This window comes from Hemicordylus capensis, chromosome 4 (assembly GCF_027244095.1).
Source record: "Hemicordylus capensis ecotype Gifberg chromosome 4, rHemCap1.1.pri, whole genome shotgun sequence".
Classification (NCBI taxonomy): domain Eukaryota; kingdom Metazoa; phylum Chordata; class Lepidosauria; order Squamata; family Cordylidae; genus Hemicordylus; species Hemicordylus capensis.
The window spans coordinates 246,357,950-246,375,327 of record NC_069660.1 but is presented as its reverse complement, the minus strand read 5'-3'; the positions used below and the strand labels follow the sequence as shown (position 1 = coordinate 246,375,327).

General features: G+C 45.0%; 1 protein-coding gene across 4 annotated transcripts in view; it reads right to left on the bottom strand.

The window, feature by feature from the left end:
• Positions 1-17,378, bottom strand: part of LAMA3 (laminin subunit alpha 3) — a 212,716-nt gene that overhangs the window by 131,049 nt on the left and 64,289 nt on the right. For all 4 annotated transcript variants that reach the window (XM_053242489.1, XM_053242490.1, XM_053242491.1 and 1 more), the window contains 6 exons: positions 15,979-16,041; positions 11,867-12,007; positions 8,863-8,997; positions 3,969-4,103; positions 2,469-2,606; positions 1,509-1,555 (listed from right to left, as the gene is read on the bottom strand). In XM_053242489.1, coding sequence (XP_053098464.1) covers positions 1,509-1,555; positions 2,469-2,606; positions 3,969-4,103; positions 8,863-8,997; positions 11,867-12,007; positions 15,979-16,041 — 659 coding nt within the window. The remainder of the gene's footprint in view (positions 1-1,508; positions 1,556-2,468; positions 2,607-3,968; positions 4,104-8,862; positions 8,998-11,866; positions 12,008-15,978; positions 16,042-17,378) is intronic.

The following is a 17,378-nucleotide window of genomic DNA, read 5'->3' as shown; positions in this document are numbered from 1 at the left end:
AATCTGGCTGCCGCATTCTGTACCAATTGTAGTTTCCAAACTATGTACAAAGCCAGCCCCACGCAGAGCACATTACAGTAATCAAGCCTGGAGATTACCAGCATATGTACCACTATTTTAAGGTCATTCACCTCTAGAAATGGACATAGCTGACAGATCAGACGAAGCTGATAAAAAGCAGTCCTGGCCACCGCCTCAATCTGAGAAACTAGGGAGAGCTTTGGGTCCAGGAACACTCCCAAGCTATGTACCTGAACTAAAGATCTAACCATTCTCTCGGGTCCTGACCCCGCCCCCCAGTCAGTACCTCCATCTTATTTGGATTCAACTTCATGACTCTCATGAGCTGTGGGGTCATGAGGGGGCCATTTGTCATTAAAAGAAGAGGTTTTGTAAGCCAGTGAAGAAGGTCAACAGTACCTGCATTTCAAAGATGAAGGCCTGAGGCTGAGAAATAACAACACTGCCTAAGGACTCCCAAAGTAATCACTGTAGAAGTGAACCTTAATCAAAGTCCATGCAATCCCAATTCAGCTTTGTAAGCACAGACTGCATTAGCTTGTATCTGGGCACACACAAGAGTTGAGTGGATCAGATCCACTAGAGGAACATATCCAAACGCTGAAAAATTCCCCTTCCAGATGCACCCCTAGAGATGATGAAAAATTCTGGGGGATGGGTCAAACACCTATTTGTTCTGTGGACTCCATGAAACTAAGGAAGGTTCAGAACAAAAGAAGGTTCAGAACAGTTATATATGTAAACCTGCTTTAAACCTCACAGGTCATGAGAATCATGCATTTGATATTAGAGACATTGGAGACAGACAGGCAGGCTGATCTCATAACCAATCTGAAGTCCACAAACACTTCAGACACAACACAAATTTCTCCTTGGAAAACATTCCCGCACCCTCTTCTCCCTAAAGAACTATGGTGAGGAGGCTCTCATTTTCACCCCCTCAGTTTCCAAGTCCACAAGGGAAATTGCTGAGAGAGATCCCTTGCCACAGCTATAACATCATGTTTATACCAGGAATTTTCTTGTGGGGCCTACTGCCTCATGTCCCAAATAACTGCTGGGGGAAAGAGATTGATGGATTTACCACTATTTATCTGAGCACAGAGAAGAAGAGGATGACCAGCAGCAAGATGGATGGACTTGATTATGACAACGATGAATGCACCACTGAAAGACCTTAAAGGCCAAGTTGAAGACTGATCATCCTGGAGAAAATCTATCTATGTGGTCGCTAGGAGTCGACACCAAAGTGATGGCACTTAATCAATCTGAGCACAATTGATCTGAACCATATTAGAACTGCAGCTGCCATAACCTACCTATATCCATTAGGAGAGGCAGATGGTTAACACACTGCCAGTTATTTGTTTCTTTCTCTACATATTAACCTTCAGGGTATTAGGACAAACTCCCAGAACTCAACACATCTGATCAATGATATCTGTAGCTACAGTCATTCCATTCCAACTCTATAATGTAATACTTACAGAAGAGAAATCAATGGTACCAGCAGGGTCACATTCATTGCTAACTCCTGTATGAAATTTAAAAAAAAAACACATACACACACACACATTTGAGAATAAAGCTATTTATTTTCAATAATTTCTATAGCACTTTAAGCATACAAAATATACTGCAGTTATCCTCACAAGATACCTGTGAAGTAGGTTTCACAGATTATTGTTAATAGTAATAATTTAAATAGCACTTTTTATATGTAGAGTGCACAGAGTGCTTGGCCTCACAACAAACCTGTCGTCACTATTATTCTCATTTTACAGTAAGTGAATTGAGACTGAGAACACGAGTTGCCCCAGCTCACCTAGTGAGTCTGTGTATGACTCTGTAGTGGACCACACTGGCTCTGACCAATTTAGCCAAAGCCACTGAGTGAGCTTTGTGGTCACAGAAGGCAGAAAAGGGGATTTGTATCTGCAACTCTCTCATCCAAAATCAAAATCAAACATTACCCATTAAGCCAGACTGGAATCCATTAGTATCCAGCATCTTGGGGCTTGAATTGGGAGCCCTGCAGATCAGATATTGGTTCTCTGCTTCATGTATCACAAGGGCTGCTAGTCACAGAAAGCATTATAGGCCTTTTCAGCTGGAAGAGCCCATCAGGAGACACTAGAGGACCAATCTGGTCCTTCCCACAGTCTGGGCAATTTGTCACCGAGGACAGCCATTAAACCTTCTCTTGGAACCATTGGACTACTGGCCTTCAGCAAGTCTGCTACCAGCCTTTCACCCAAGGTCCTTATCTGCTCTTAGGCCAGAGCATCGGTCCCTTTGCAATGGCAGCCTATAAAGCAATTAGTCTCACCATAAGGTACAGGGTGAGGTGAACTCATCAAAAGCCCCTGATATCATACAAATCTATGCAGTTTGCTGACTGTCACTATAATACTGCCATAGGCAGTTAATTTCCTTGTGAATATTACCTTGGCAATGAGGAAAGTGGTTGGCTGTGGATAGACATCTGTCACACTGTTGACCTGTAACACCTGGTCGACAATCACACTGCCCTGATCCTGGATCACATGTGCCCTGGTAGGAGCCATAGGTGGAACACTGACAAGCTGAGCAAAGGTGTTAATTTTAAAATGAAGGCAGGATTTACAGGATGAGTCCTACCCTGTCCACTATATGTTTTCCTGGCATAATTCTACAAATGTTTTATAAAGGCTTGGAAACACTCTCTAGCAACTAGACCCCAAGTACAATGGTGTACAATGTATTCTATGCTTCTCCCTTCTAACGTGGAGATATGCAACTGGGGTTGGATGGACGCATATTTACAGCCTCTAGCTAAACAAGCAATCACCCTCAGGATCTTATGCCAGAGCTGAAGGTTCCTCTGTTGAGAAAAGAGAGCCCTATTTGTTGTACTGTGTCCCCGTTCAAGGACTGCATCTTTTGGGGATGCTGAAAAGAAAAGAACCCCCCACTAGAAATGTATAGCTCAGGATATTTACAATGTCACTGGCAGCTTCCCAGTGTGCACAACAACCACGGAGAGGAAGATCACATGTAGATATAGAGGCTATTCACACAATGGCAGAAAATTGGGCTAGCCTCCGCTAGCCCGATTTTCTACCGTCATGAGAACCACCGGGCTCGGCTGCGAGCCCAGTGGTTCTTAAGCGAGTCACCTGCTTAAGTAGCCTGGTGTTTAAACCGGGTTTGCGGAGCGAGCTCTCTGCAAACCCAGTTTTTGCAATCGTGAGTTGCCACGGTGTGACTCCGCACCATGGCAACTCACGAGTAGACCCCCGACCGGGAGGCTGAAAAACAGCCTCCCGGCTCGGGGGTCTCTCCAGCATGCCCTGTGTGCTCGCGCAGGGCATGCTGGAGTTTCCAGGGGCAGCGTGGCCCCCGATCCTCTCAGGCCTCACCGGCTCCGTAATGGAGCCGGCAGTTGTGTGGGCGGCTTGTGTATGGGGAGCGCGGTTCTAAGCCCGCTTTCCCTGCTAACCCCCTAGAGCAGGCTTCCCCAAACTGCGGCCCTCCAGATGTTGCTGAACTACAACCCCCAGCATACCCAGCCACAATAAATTGTGGCTCGGGTTGCTGGGAGTTGTAGTTCAGCAACATCTGGAGGGCCGCAGTTTGGGGACACCTGCCCTAGAGGCTCTTCTGTCTGATCGTGAAAAGAGCCTCATAATGTCACTTCCTACAGAAAAGTGACATCCATGGAGGAATATGGTAGACAGATTAGCCCTGCATCCACCTCTATTGTCATAGGAGCTCCACCTAATCCTTAAAAGATGAAAAAAAGAAATTGCCTGAGCTACATGTGAGATTGCCTGTCAATGGCTGGGAATTTATTTTTTTAACTACTTCTAATAAATTATACAATTTAGCTTTCATGCAATGCACTTTAGACCAAGATGTTTCTCTAATAAATAAGAACAGAGAAAGAAACTTGCTCAGCTACTTACGCAAGCAGTTGGGATAGCTGTAATAACCAGGAGCACATTGGTCACATCTCGGCCCAGCATAGTTTGTATGGCAAAGACAATGACCCCGAGGGCCACATGCGTACTCCCCAGATCCAGCTGCATCGCAGTTACACTCTGCATGGGAAAAGTAGGAAGCTGTCACACTTGCAGCTGTTCCTTAGTTTTCTTTAAATAACGTGCTATTCACTTTTGACATTAACGCACAAAAAACCCAGCTCAAATCCTAGTTTGTCCTGGGGTAGAGTGGGGACAGCTTTAATGAAAATTGTCCATGAATAAGTAAAGGAAGGAATAATGTACTTCTTGTCACGGCAAAATTTGCAATTTACAGGAAGATTTAATTGAGCTATTTTCAACTGCTATATGATGAGGCTTTCAAATGGACACCAAATAAGAATTCCCATGCTTTATATAAGCTGTAGAACAAGCATCTGAGGACCAGAAAAAAGCAGGACAAAATAAACTAATCTTGCAAGCCAACCAAAATTATTTTAGGAAAATGCTTACGCTACTGGTATAGGATATCCTACCGTAAGAATTCAAAGGATTTGGCAGTATATTGATTCATATGCCTTAACTCCCACAATGTCAATTGTTATTCCAATTATTGGAATAAGCCTGATGTTCAATGTACTTTAAAAAAAAAAACTGCTGATGAATCTGAAATCAGCAAAAACCAAGCTGATCAATAGATGGCTTCATATATTTCCTGAAGTAATGTATTTATTTTGCTGCCATTTAAAAATATGCATTGATTATGATTCAGGGCGGTCAAATGTGAACGCTAGTAGGGCTGTACAAAACTTCAGGTTGGTATTCAACTCTGGGGTGAAACAAGCCAAATTTGGCCCAACTGAACTGATTCAGGCTGATTCAGGGCCAAGTGGGCTAAAATGTCCCTGCTTCATTTTGGGTGGCTTCAGCAGTTCTCCCTGACTCTTTATGGGCAGAAAATATGCACTACTGCAGTGACACAGCTTCAGTCTGAAAATGACTGCCAAAAGACGTTTCTTCTTCTTCCCATAATGCCCATCCACCATAATGTCCATCCAATGGCTACCTTGCTGGTGCTGGTGTCTACCTTGTGATTCATTTTTAGGTAGTGAGCTCCTTTAGAATAGGGAACTACTTTATTATTCATTTTGTTATGTAAACTGCTTTGTGAATTTTTTTTGTTGAAAAGTGGCATATAAATATTTTAATTAATAAATACAGTTGTTTTTGAGCTCTACTTCAAGATGGAATTTAGACCACATCTCAAAGTGTGGCAGATTTTCTGCGTTAATATTTGAATCCATAATGAGTTCTGGCAAGTCCTACTGATGCGGTGAGGCTTTGGTTCCCTCTCATGCCAGCACACACATATGGTACCATCAGGATGTGCATAATCATAATAGTTGCAGGGGAGCAAGAGTAGGAGAGTTGCCTGTGGGCTTCCCAAAGGCATCTGATAGGCCACTGTGTGAAACAGGATGCTGAACTGGATAGTCCTTGGACATGAACCAGCAGGACAGTTCTTATGTAATACTGAATGGCCTACATGATGGAGACTGGACCGTCCTGGTTGCTCTTGTACAACCATCTGATGGGGGACTGGCAGAAGGAAACCAGTCCCACCAAGAGGACTATTGAATATTCCCACAGATGTGCAGAGCATACAATCATGTGACATTATGAAAACTGTGTGACCATCTGTCAGACTGTACTTGTGCAACCAGCCTGAACACACACAATCAGGACATGAGCACGCCATGAGTGTGCCTATCATTTCCCTCTTCCAGTTCCTATCCCTCATCACATGGGAGGGCAGTATGTCCAAACCACTCCTCTTCATGTAACAGAGCACCTCAGAGGAAACCCCCTCTGCCAAATGACAAGAGAAAGGCACCCAGGCCTACCAAAAGGTGAAAAGGATGTGCATGCGGTGAACACCCTGGCTGAATTGGGACCAGAACTGAGGGCCTAAAGGGCTAAGCATAGGCCTGTACTGAGGATTGTCATTTTGCAAGAAACTGGAGTGTGAACTTTGGCTCTGCTGAGCCAAAGTAACTGAATGGAATTGTTTGTTCTATATTCAAGGCCTGACAGGAGGGGAAGAGACTTGCCCTCTCCCTGCTCTGAAACTTATTTATGCATTGTGCTATGCCAAGGGTAATCATAGGAGCCAACTTGAAATCTGCAAATGTTGAGAGTAATCCTATTTAGAAGGTCTTAGGAAGCAACACATAGATATCAGTACCTACATATTTTAGGAGTACATTATATATACACACAATTAATTGCTGAAACTCTTTTTTCAGCAATCAAGTGAGGTGAGGGGAGCAATCAAGTACCAGCATGCAGATGCTCTAGAGCGTCCAGGAGTTCCAGCATTGAAGTGGAGAGAAATAATGGCGACAGCCAGAAGACGGAGGTGGAGGGCCGGTGGGCAAAGCCCCCCCCCCCCCGGCCGGAAGAGGTGGGCAGATGGCGGGTGAAGCATCGCTGGCTGGGAGGAGGCAGCGGGAAGTGGCGGCAGGGAGAAATAATGGCAGCGGTGAGGAGGTGAGCAGATGCCGGGTGGACGGTGGGCAAAGCCCCACCAGCCAGGAGAAGGTGGGAAGTGGTGGCAGGATGGCTTGGCCCTGGCCCGCAGTGCTGAGATGGCGGCAGCAGGCCCTGGCCCAGCCGCATGGAGGAAGTGGTGGTGGGCTAGCCTAGCCCGGCCAGCAGCAGCGGGACAGCCTGGCCCAGGGGGACGTCGGCAGGGAGGAGCAGCCAGTTGGCCAGCCAGAAAGCAGGGCATGCTGGCGTGGTGGCGGGGAGGGATGGCTGGGTCCAACTAGAGGCGCAGATGCTCTGCACCTGGGCCCACTAGATTTATTTATTACATTTATATCCCACTCTTCCTCCCAGGAGCCCAGAGCAGTGTACTACATACTTAAGTTTCTCCTCACAACAACCCTGTGAAGTAGGCTAGGCTGAGAGAGAAGTGACTGGCCCAGAGTCACCCAGCAAGTATCGTGGCTGAATGGGGATTTGAACCCGGGCCTCCCCGGTCCTAGTCCAGCACTCTAACCACTACATCACGCTGGCTCTCATATTACATCATCCCCCATGCTGTTTAACGCAATATAAACATAACCAGCTAAATAGTTGACTAGAATAGTTGTGAGCAATGAGTAATTCAAAGCCAAGAAGTATCAGAAAATACCCAGTTTACCATCGCATTCTTCAAAACAAAAGACAAGAACATTCACAGGATTTGATTTCATCCACCTGTTGGTTTCTGGCTGGCCAATTATTTCATTATTTGTGTTTTGTATATTAAGTTGCAGGGCAAGGGGTGGGGAATAGCATTGGAAGCAGAATGTTATGAGGTACAAATCTAGGCCAATGGGTAGGTAGAGCTTGAATGAGGATAATGCTCATAAAGATAGGATCCCTTAGTATAACGATTTAGGAACCACTTTGGATGTGTTACTGAAAAAATAGTGACATAATTGCAAATGTGCCTGGCATACAGCCGAAGAATGTTCTGCTGACAGAGTTGTTTGCTCTGTTCTTAATCTTTATATTAAATAGCCAATAAAGCATAATGATTCACTATATAAAGAAAAACCAGTTCAGACATCATGCCATGTACCACATTTGTATATATACCATCAAATCTGTTTTCTGAGTCTTTTGAAGAAATATGAAAGGCTCCACTAAAGTCAAAAGACTCATGCACTCCAGCTTTAGTGTCTGTAAATTGCCCTTTTAATATCTTCAGCACATTTCATTCACTTTAATACGATTTTTGACCCTCTTTTGTATGACTTTGTTTTTGTACAGTGCTTCTCGCCATTTCCCACTTCATGCCAACATTTAAAGTTCAAAATTTAAACAAACTCAATCTGGGCTGCCTTCTCTCCATTAATGCACGAGTTGATTAATTCCAGCAAAAAGTTATGATGCGCCAACTGAAGAATGTATGCCATGTATTTCATGAAATGATTTGTGTGTTCTCCCTTCTAAAGGGCCTCAATTCCTTTTGCCGTTGACTCATTCCAGCTTTTTGCCATAAAAAAGAGACTTTTTATTCAAGTCTGCAATGCTTTTCAATGTCACACTCAACAAACTTCCTACATCCTTGTATACACATTATTTATCTTTTCGTGCATGTGTGTGTGTGTGTGTGTGTGTGTGTGTGTGTGTGTGTGTGTGATCCATTTTTGCCCCTTTCATGAATTATATCAACATGTCACACAATCATGTGACGCATCACTACTGACAGTATAAGGAGTGGTTACAGTACAATAGTACAGCACATACTTTGCATCAACGATGCAACCCTTAACATCTCTAGTTCAAGGACCTCTGATAACAGGCTGGAATGAACCTCAGCAATAACCCTGAAGAATAGCTGCCAGTGAGAATGGATAGTATCAGGTACAATTGAACAAGTGGGGTGGAGACAAATGTCCCTGGGCCTGCTGTCTGGATGACAACTTGCTCTTTGCTCTCTCCCTTGCACTTCTCTAAAGAAGAAGACTGGGGTGATAGGGACCCATCTTCATTTTTTGTCCTTGCTACACTCCTGGATAGAATCTGACTAAATTGATTGTTGTCTGACTCAGTGTAAGATTGTTTCTTATGCCTTTATTAAAGACAGAGGATCCATAGCTAGGCTGCTATGTTCGTCTTACAAAATGTGAGTATTCAGCCTGGAGAGTTTTCCCATCCCTTCTTTTTCCAGTCAATAGACCATGTTGTGATTTCACAGCACAGTGGATCAGAGGGCTTTATCTGTTTGACAATTCTAAATCAGCAGACCAAAAGGAACACAGAACCATATTCACATTCAAGTTTCTGCTCCCCCTGACCAGACCAATGCTTTTTGTATGTTTACCTTGACAGAAAGGGAAAGAATGGTACCCAGGGCGGCAGCTGTTGCACTGTAGGCCTTCGACCTCAAAGCGACAGAGGCATCTCCCAAATAAGTCACATATTTCAGAGCGTGTGCCAGCTGAATTGCACTCACACACTGCCAAGAAAAACAAGATACTTTCAGAGACATTGTTAGAAAGAGCCCCATCAGGGCCAAACTAGACATGGGGGACAAACACTGTAAGTTAAAACATGTTTGCCTATAAAGTGGGGGTTCACCTGTAATGTTCACCTACAAAGTAGAAATATGCTCTTTAAATAAAAGGGGCACTTGAGGAGGGGAGCACTTTTCTCCCTGCCTGACTCAAATTATTTAATGCTATAGGATTATAGTAATCCTATAGTAATCCTTAATGCTAACTCCTGCTAACTTGGCAAAGAGGCACCTTTTAATGCAGTGATTCTCTTTTATTTAGCAGGAGGAGAGTAACTGGCCCTATCGACACCCCCCCCACACACACACACAGTACCTCCAGTAACTGTTGCTGGTGTCTATCTGATGTTTCTTTTTAGATTGTGAGCCTTTTGGGGACAGGGATCCATCTTATTTATTTATTATCTCTCTGTGTAAACGCCCTGCGCCATTTTTGGAAAGGCGGCATAGAAATCAAATAAATAAATAATAAACAAACAAATAAATAAATATAGGAACACAGCAAAGTATGTTGAGGTAGAGTGGGCAAGTTTCATTTCCCCACACATACTCATTTTTGTTTAAAAAGAGCAGATCCTCCCATTCCCGCTTTATATGTCAACAAGGAAAAGACATGTTTAACTTAAAAGCAGTTGCTCTGAACATCTTTAGTTTGGCCCCTGGCCAAATTATCTCATGAATTATAATGCAATTCCAGCCTCCGCTTTCTTCCTGTCTTTATTTTGCTAGTTCAGAGGTCAACATACTGATTACGGTAAGGTTAATTGTAAAGGAAGAAAATAAACAGCATCATTTGATCAACAATAAACAATAAACATTTGATCAACCTGGCCTGCAAGACCTGGCAGCAGTTACTTAAAAGTAGTTCCCCTTGAAAAGCCACTGAGAAGCTTGCCGATCAAATCTAGATTCAGAGGTTGTTGTTCCAAGCCTTGACTACACAAAGACCCTGTCTACACAAGCCAGGAATTCCAGGTGTTTCAGTCATACTACTTCTACTACTATTATTTATATACCACTTTTCAATTTAAAAGTTCTCAAAGTGGTTTACATAGAAAATGGGTAATAATAATATGGTTCCCTGTCCCCAAAGAGCTCACGGTCTAAGAAGAAACACAAGGCAGACACCAGCAACAGCCATAGGAATAATGCTGTGATTAGGTTGATGTGCTCTCCCCTGCCAAATATAAGAGAATCACGGTAGTGATCAGCTTCCCCTCCCTCTAAAGAGTAACTCAGCTTCCTCTCCCTCTAAAGAGTAACTGGAAGCGAACTTTGTCTTGACAGGCTGGTGAACTCCAGGGCTCAGCCAATCAGCACAGCATGTGGGTGGGACCTAGAGAGCTGTTGCCAGGAAGAAAGGAGTTCTTTGTTAGAGAAGCTAGGCACAGAAGGACATGTGTCCATGAAGGTCGGCTGCAGGAGAATAACTCTGCAGATCCTTGAAAGACAAGAGGACAGGAAGCTTGAATGCTCATCAGGAGTTTGGTGAGTTCAAGGAAAAGGGAGGTTTAGTCTAGGGAAAAGTTTGTTTAGTCAGAGTTTGCATTAGGAATGTTCTATGTCTTATGTGTGTGTGAGCTCTGCATATTCTGGATACTGTTCTATTATAGTTTACCTGCAACGTAGTTGAAATAAGAAACACTTGCCTACGCCCAATACACCTAGGGCGTTGCAAAAGCCTCTATAAACATTTAAGCGTACATTAAAACAATCTATTTTTGTAATTCTACTAAATGTCTTTAACTGTATTTAAAGCTGAGAAAGACTCAGACAGAAACAGTCTGTAGTAATTGAATAAAACTGTTTTTAAAGTTCTTTTCTTTTTACAAGCTTCTCCGAGTTGGTTTTTAACACCAGACAAGGGGGATCCAAAGCGAGGGTTTCTCTATTGCAAACACATCCTCAAACGATCAGAAGCTATCAGTTTTCTCACCACTTGTAGTCTTGCATGTGGAAATTATTGTACTTGTCCGAGAGCCACATTAAGAGATTTTTTTCTGGGTTATCCAACCCCAAGCCCAGAGAGTTTCTGCAAACAAAACGGGTAGTGGTGGCAGCAATTTGAACCTACCCATAATACAGAATAGTTTTAGGAGAAGCCTAGCCAGGCAGCTCAGCAGAGATGATTCAGCATTTCTTTCCCTCATGTGAGCTTGCTCTGAGACAAAGGCTTTAATTTGCTACTATCACAATTTTGAATTGTGCTTTTTTGCCTATTTAGCAGGGGGGACACACCTTTACCACCTATCTTTGGGTCATTTACAGGTTATAGTGCTTCTTTATGTACCCATGAAACTCACCTACCAGATACCAACCCTGTTCCTCTTTCCATTAACACATAGCCCAGAATAAATCCCAGAGGAATCCTTGAAGCATCACCATTGCAAAGAAAGCATGGCACCATCTCAGAACCCTAGTTGACTGGGCAATATTAGCAGCTCAGTCCTATGCTTACTAAGAAGTCCATCCCACTGTGTTAAGGGGGATTGTGCTGAAAACTGGCTATTCTGAGGTGCAAAGAGGACACCCACCTTTGTTCGGACTGAGAAAAGGCACATGAAGATCTTTTTTAGATGTAAAGTGTGCCTCTAGTTTCTGACTGTTTCCCAGGTATCAAAAGTTTGAGAAACACTGGGTTAGAACAAACCTAATTATTGATATATTTTCTTGGCATGCTCCAATCTTCACAAAATCATTTATTCAGGATCCTGATTCTCTAACATGAGCTATAACTGCAAGCCTTCTTTCTGTGGGATTATCTGTCATCTTCCCTGGATTACTGATACTTCTAAATGGTATGATTGCTTACTTTGACAGAAAGGGTAATGGAAATACCCCACTGCACAGCTGTCACAGGCAATGCCCTGAAATCCAGCACGGCATCTGCACTGTCCGGTTCTTCTGTCACAGTCGCCATCTTGTAACACTCCTGAGCCATGACACTGGCAAGCTAGGCAGCACATATAGTAAAAACAAAACATATAGAGTATTAACCACCTTGAACCTCATATTATGCCTGGATTTAAAAACAGGATAAGGACAGTTGTGCTGCATTTTTGTCAGGACCCCCAGCAGTGACCACTCATACACTGAAGAATCGTCCTCTGATGACGAGCAGTGGACAGGTGAACCTGCAGAATTCATTCTAGCTCCTGCAGAAAACATGGCTCTGTACCCTGCTGAACCCCAGGAAGCAACGGACAACGCCCATCCCAAAGACTCCCCAGAGCCTCCAAGGGGGCTCCCACCAGACCCCTGTACAGGAGCTGTCTGAAGAGGCAGAGCCAGCCTCAGGTTGCAGTCCATAAAGCCTTGCCAGGTATGGGGTGCTCAGCTCCTCAGAAACTGAAGCCCCCTGCAGCTGGCCCCGAGAGTCTTCCCCGAGTCTGCCATCCCGCAGATGCCAACAGAAAAAAGAGGCCCTGCAGGAACAACGGAGTATTGCCCACCTCGCTGCCAAGAGACTATAGCAATAGGGTGACTCATGAATAAGAGTAAACAGCAAGAGAAGTAAGCAGGGCTGAGTTTGTTCAGTAGAGAAGAGCTGGTCTTGTGGTATCAAGCATGATTTGTCCCCATAGCTAAGCAGGGTCCACCCTGGTTGCATGTGAATGGGAGGCTTGATGTGTGAGCACTGCAAGATATCCCCCTCAGGGGATGGAGCCGCTCTGGGAAGAGCAACAAAAGGTTCCAAGTTCCCTCCCTGGCTTCTCCAAGATAGGGCTGAGAGAGATTCCTGCCTGCAACCTTGGAGAAGCTGCTGCCAGTCTGTGAAGACAATACTGAGCTAGATCGACCAATGGTCTGACTCAGTATATAGCAGCTTCCTATGTTCCAACAGGCAGGGAAGGGTAGGGCCATTCCCAGCCTTCATAAACAGTTTCCTGAGACTCAGCCAGTGTTGGAAACAACGGCTTGCACTGATCACCATGCCTGGTCAAGCTGCTACTTGAGTCCCAGCCTGTCAGCCATGCAAACCCTGAAGGAGACTATAGCAGGATTTACTCTCAGTCTGCCTGGTCTGAACCTTGCACCCCTGACCAGCCTAGCACCACTGCTTCAGCTCTGCCGTGCCATCCTGTTCCTGCTGTGGGTCACTGGCCACCAGGTGAGTCACTGCACACCTGCCAACCTGGGCACCTGACAATATTGCTTTCGCGAAATTCTATAAGCAGAATTGAAAGCAGAATTGAAGAACTTATGCTGACAACGTGGGTCAAAAAATCCTGGTCTGCAGCCATCTTCAAAAGAAAAGACAAAAAGAGCACAACAAAGTTATCGCACAAGCAAAGAAAAAGCTAACATGTAACAAAGCAGTAGCTGAATGAGGGGTGGTGCTGTCAATACTATGGGCAGGATCAGTGTTCTCTCTAATTTTTTTCATCTGTGTGTGGAATGAGTTTTGTTCTGAGTGGCAGTATCAAGGCAGTGTATGCACACGTGCCCGTATTATATTCAGATTGGGACCATCCTGATTCAATCTAAGCAGGATCTAAAATTAACTGAGTAGACATCAAAAAGACTTGTGTGCGTGCATATGTGCACGTGCCTTAGAGATAACACTGGGCGGGATCCAAACTAAATCAGCCGTGACAAAGTCCCATTGAAATTACTGGGGCTTGAGGAAATTGCACCAGAAATTCCAGTTATAGAAAGCAAACCCAAGGAGCTTTTAAGTAAAAAGGTGCTCAATACCGAGAAATTGATGGCTTTCCAGTATCAAGGACCTGGAGATGAATGAGCTCTTGGCAACCAAAGGTCAACCTTCCTCTGCAAATGTTTAGCACTGCATGTATTTTTTTTTAACCTGCCTTTCATTTTTTTACTTATCTTTATAATACACTTTAAAACCAAACATGAACAGTCCAGTCTGTCACACTGTTCATTTTGGGTAAGCAGATAGTTGAAAAATTCATGAAACTCAATCAGATGAAATCAGAGGCATTACAATGAAAGAGCCTCATCTTATGCATGTTTACTCAACAGTAAGTCCCCCTAGGTTCAGTTTAATTTCCATTCAGGTAAATGTGTAAAGAACTGCAGCCTTAAGCTCTTGACTGACTGCTTAGTTCCACTGACTGAAATGACTTTTAGCCTGGCCTAATGTACATGATCAAAAATGCACATGAGTTTCTTTGCTTCCCTTTCTCTATATTTCACACATGTCTTTCATTGTTTTTTTTGGGGGGGAAGCTATTAAAATGGTTGAAAATTATTTCTATCAAGGTTTGAAATAGTTCTTTTTCTCTGAAACTCTTCTCACGTGTCAGAGCTTTGCTATCTTTTTCTCCAGTCACTTCTTAATTTGTTTTTTAAGATTTCTATCCTGGTTTTTCAGTCATATGATCCTCAAGATGGCTTACAACAGATTGTGGGTTAAAAAAAACACCTCACACCTAAATCCACAATCCCGCAACTGTTTCGCCTTTTTTAATATCATCAATTTGTTCTGGTAGCATGGAACTGGAGTGGTTTATTTGTTCTATGAGGACTAATGCTATGTTGTAATGCTATATTCTGTCATGAGGTGTGCAACCCTCTGGGACATAATTTCGGGTGGCACAGAGCACTTCCAGGGGAAGAAGATCAGAGAAAATCTACCACCACCACCACCGTGTGCACCAGCCTCCACACTGCTGAAGTGGGATGACAGCCGCTGCATGCATGTTTCTTTTGCTTGCATGTGCACAATCTTAGTCAGAATGTTGACTAATCTATGGATTAATGCTGAAACAAACTATGGAATGTAAGCTTTAAAAAATAATAATGGAACATCAACCATAAGGAGGAAACAGGGGCGTAACGATGGGGGGGGGCACGTGCCCCGGGCACCACCCCGGCGGGTCACGGGGGGTGCCAAAAACTGGCTTCCCCCCGCCCCCCCGGATTGCCCACCGAGTGTGGCGGCGGGCGGGCGGGGGCAATTTGGCGGTGGTGGGCGGCAGGTCGCCCGCAGCCCACCGAGTGCCGTGGTGGCTGGCGTGGCGGTGATGGGCTGTAGCACGGCCCGAGCAGCGGCAGCGGATCGCCCGCCGAGGACAGAGTGCAGGCCGCAGAGCGACGCCGAGCCTGCCTCCTGGCCCGGCGTCGCTTCCCAACTGCCACGCCAGCCGCCAGCCAGCCACCGCCGCACTCGGCGGGCCGCGGGCGACCCGCCGCCACCGCCCACCACCCGCCAAATCGCTGCCGCACGCCCACCACCACACTCGGCGGGCGACACGCTGCCGCACGCCACCGCCGAATCGCTGCCACCGCCGGCAATCTGTCTCCTGGGGGGCGCCGCCACGCCCTCACAGGTATGTGGGGGGTGGGGGGGCGCCATTTCACTTCAGGGCCAGAGCTTGCCCTGGGCGCCATTTCCCCCGATACGCCACTGGGAGGAAAGCATCCACCTGCTACAATCCAAAGAGAATACACAATTATGATAGGAATTTAAATGTGATATATCCTAACTGATGTCCACATGCAAATTTAGGTAATCAGCCAAAGAAACACAATCTCATGTGATCATGTAAATTCACCCTCAGAGGGACAGAGTGTCAGGATGGGGCCTATAACTGATTGATTGATTGACTGACTGATTGATTAAGTGCCATCAAGTCAGAGTCGACTCTTAGCAACCACATAGATAGATTCTCTCCAGGACTATCTGTCTTCAACTTGGCCTTTAAGGTCTCTCAGTGGTGCATCCACTGCTGTCGTAATAGAGTCCATCCACCTTGCTGCTGGTCGTCCTCTTCTTCTCTTTCCTTCAAATTTCCCCAGCATTATAGACTTCTCAGGGGAGCTGGGTCTTCACATAATGTGTCCAAAGTATGATAGTTTGAGCCTGGTCATTTGTGCCTTGAGTGAAAATAACTGATACATTGCTATTAAAAGATAAACTCTAAATGTTTCAGAAACAGAAAGAGGAGAACTTGCCAACTATTTGACCAGCTGATGGGTCTTCTGAGCTTGGAGTAGCAACAGGATAAACTGGAATTCCTATTAATAGGAAAAGGAAAAGAATCCATTAAGAAAATAGCTAGAGATCTCATAGATAAAACATCAATTGTTTTGTGGGTGCAGGGGCTGAGCACATTCAGTTATCCTTTGCCCTCAAAGTGATCAAGGTAGGTTGAGAGGAATCTGGATGGAAGGCTGGGAAGCTGGGTCAGGAGGAAGAGGAAACCGGGAAGTGAAAGACCCTGATGAAGGTGGTACCATGTGGTCTGAGAACTCCCTAGAATCATATGGGAAGAACAGAAGACACCAAATGCAGGAACAAAGGGGAGGAGGTATCCATGGGCGTAACTACCATTAGGCAAGGGGAGGCAGCTGCCTAGGGGCCCCCACGCCTCGAGGGGGCCCCCAAAGGCAAGTCAAATGTGAAGTGAGTGTGTGTGTATCAGCGAGGGGCCCATTTTAAAATTTTGTCTCTGGGCCCACTCCAGCCTCGTTACGCCCCTGGAGGTATCGGTACAGAGGAGATCATTTGTTGCACAACACATTTCAGTTTCAGTTCTTACAAGGAGAGACCACACAATCTCAAAATGATTTGGAGAATATGGAAAACAGTTCCATATGCAGTCCATGCAATCCACGGCCAGGGCAGGCCTTTGGAATTAGAGGGACAAGAGTCACCCATTTCAAACCTTGGCTATTTTTTCTTCAAGGGCAAAGAAGCACCTTTTGCCATGGTGATTCTCTTTATTAGCAGGGGGAGAGTAACTGGCCCTATCCACCCCCAGCACAGTACTTCCAGTGACTGTTGCTGGTGTCTATCTTATGTTTCTTTTTAGATTGTAAGCTCTTTGGGGACAGGGATCCATCTTATTTGTTTGTTATTTCTCTGTGTAAACCACCCTGAGCCATTTTTGGAAGGGCGGTATAGAAATAGAAAAATAATAATAATAATATTTCCTACAACAGATAAGAGACCCTCTGCTCCACCCCACCCCCCATGTTTAGGCCCCACTGTACCAATAGAGAGAACCAGAACCTAAAGTATACTAATACTTACCAAGTAAGATCTAAAGCACTGCCTTCTTTGCTGCGTGTTTGGGGTAGACTAGTGGTTTCCAACCAGGGTTCCTCCTGATGCTGCTGAACTACAACTCCCATCACTTCCAGCTACAATTTATTGTGGCTGGGGGTGATGGGAGTTGTAGTTCAACAACATCTGGAGGAACCCTGGTTGGGAACCACTGGGGTAGACTGACACTGGGCTGATTCAGATGAACACGGCCCTCTACACAGAATAAGGTCAGGGATGCAGTGAGAACACACCAGCCTTAACATCACTAAAAGATGTGCCAACATGTTCTCAGCTCAGCCTTTAA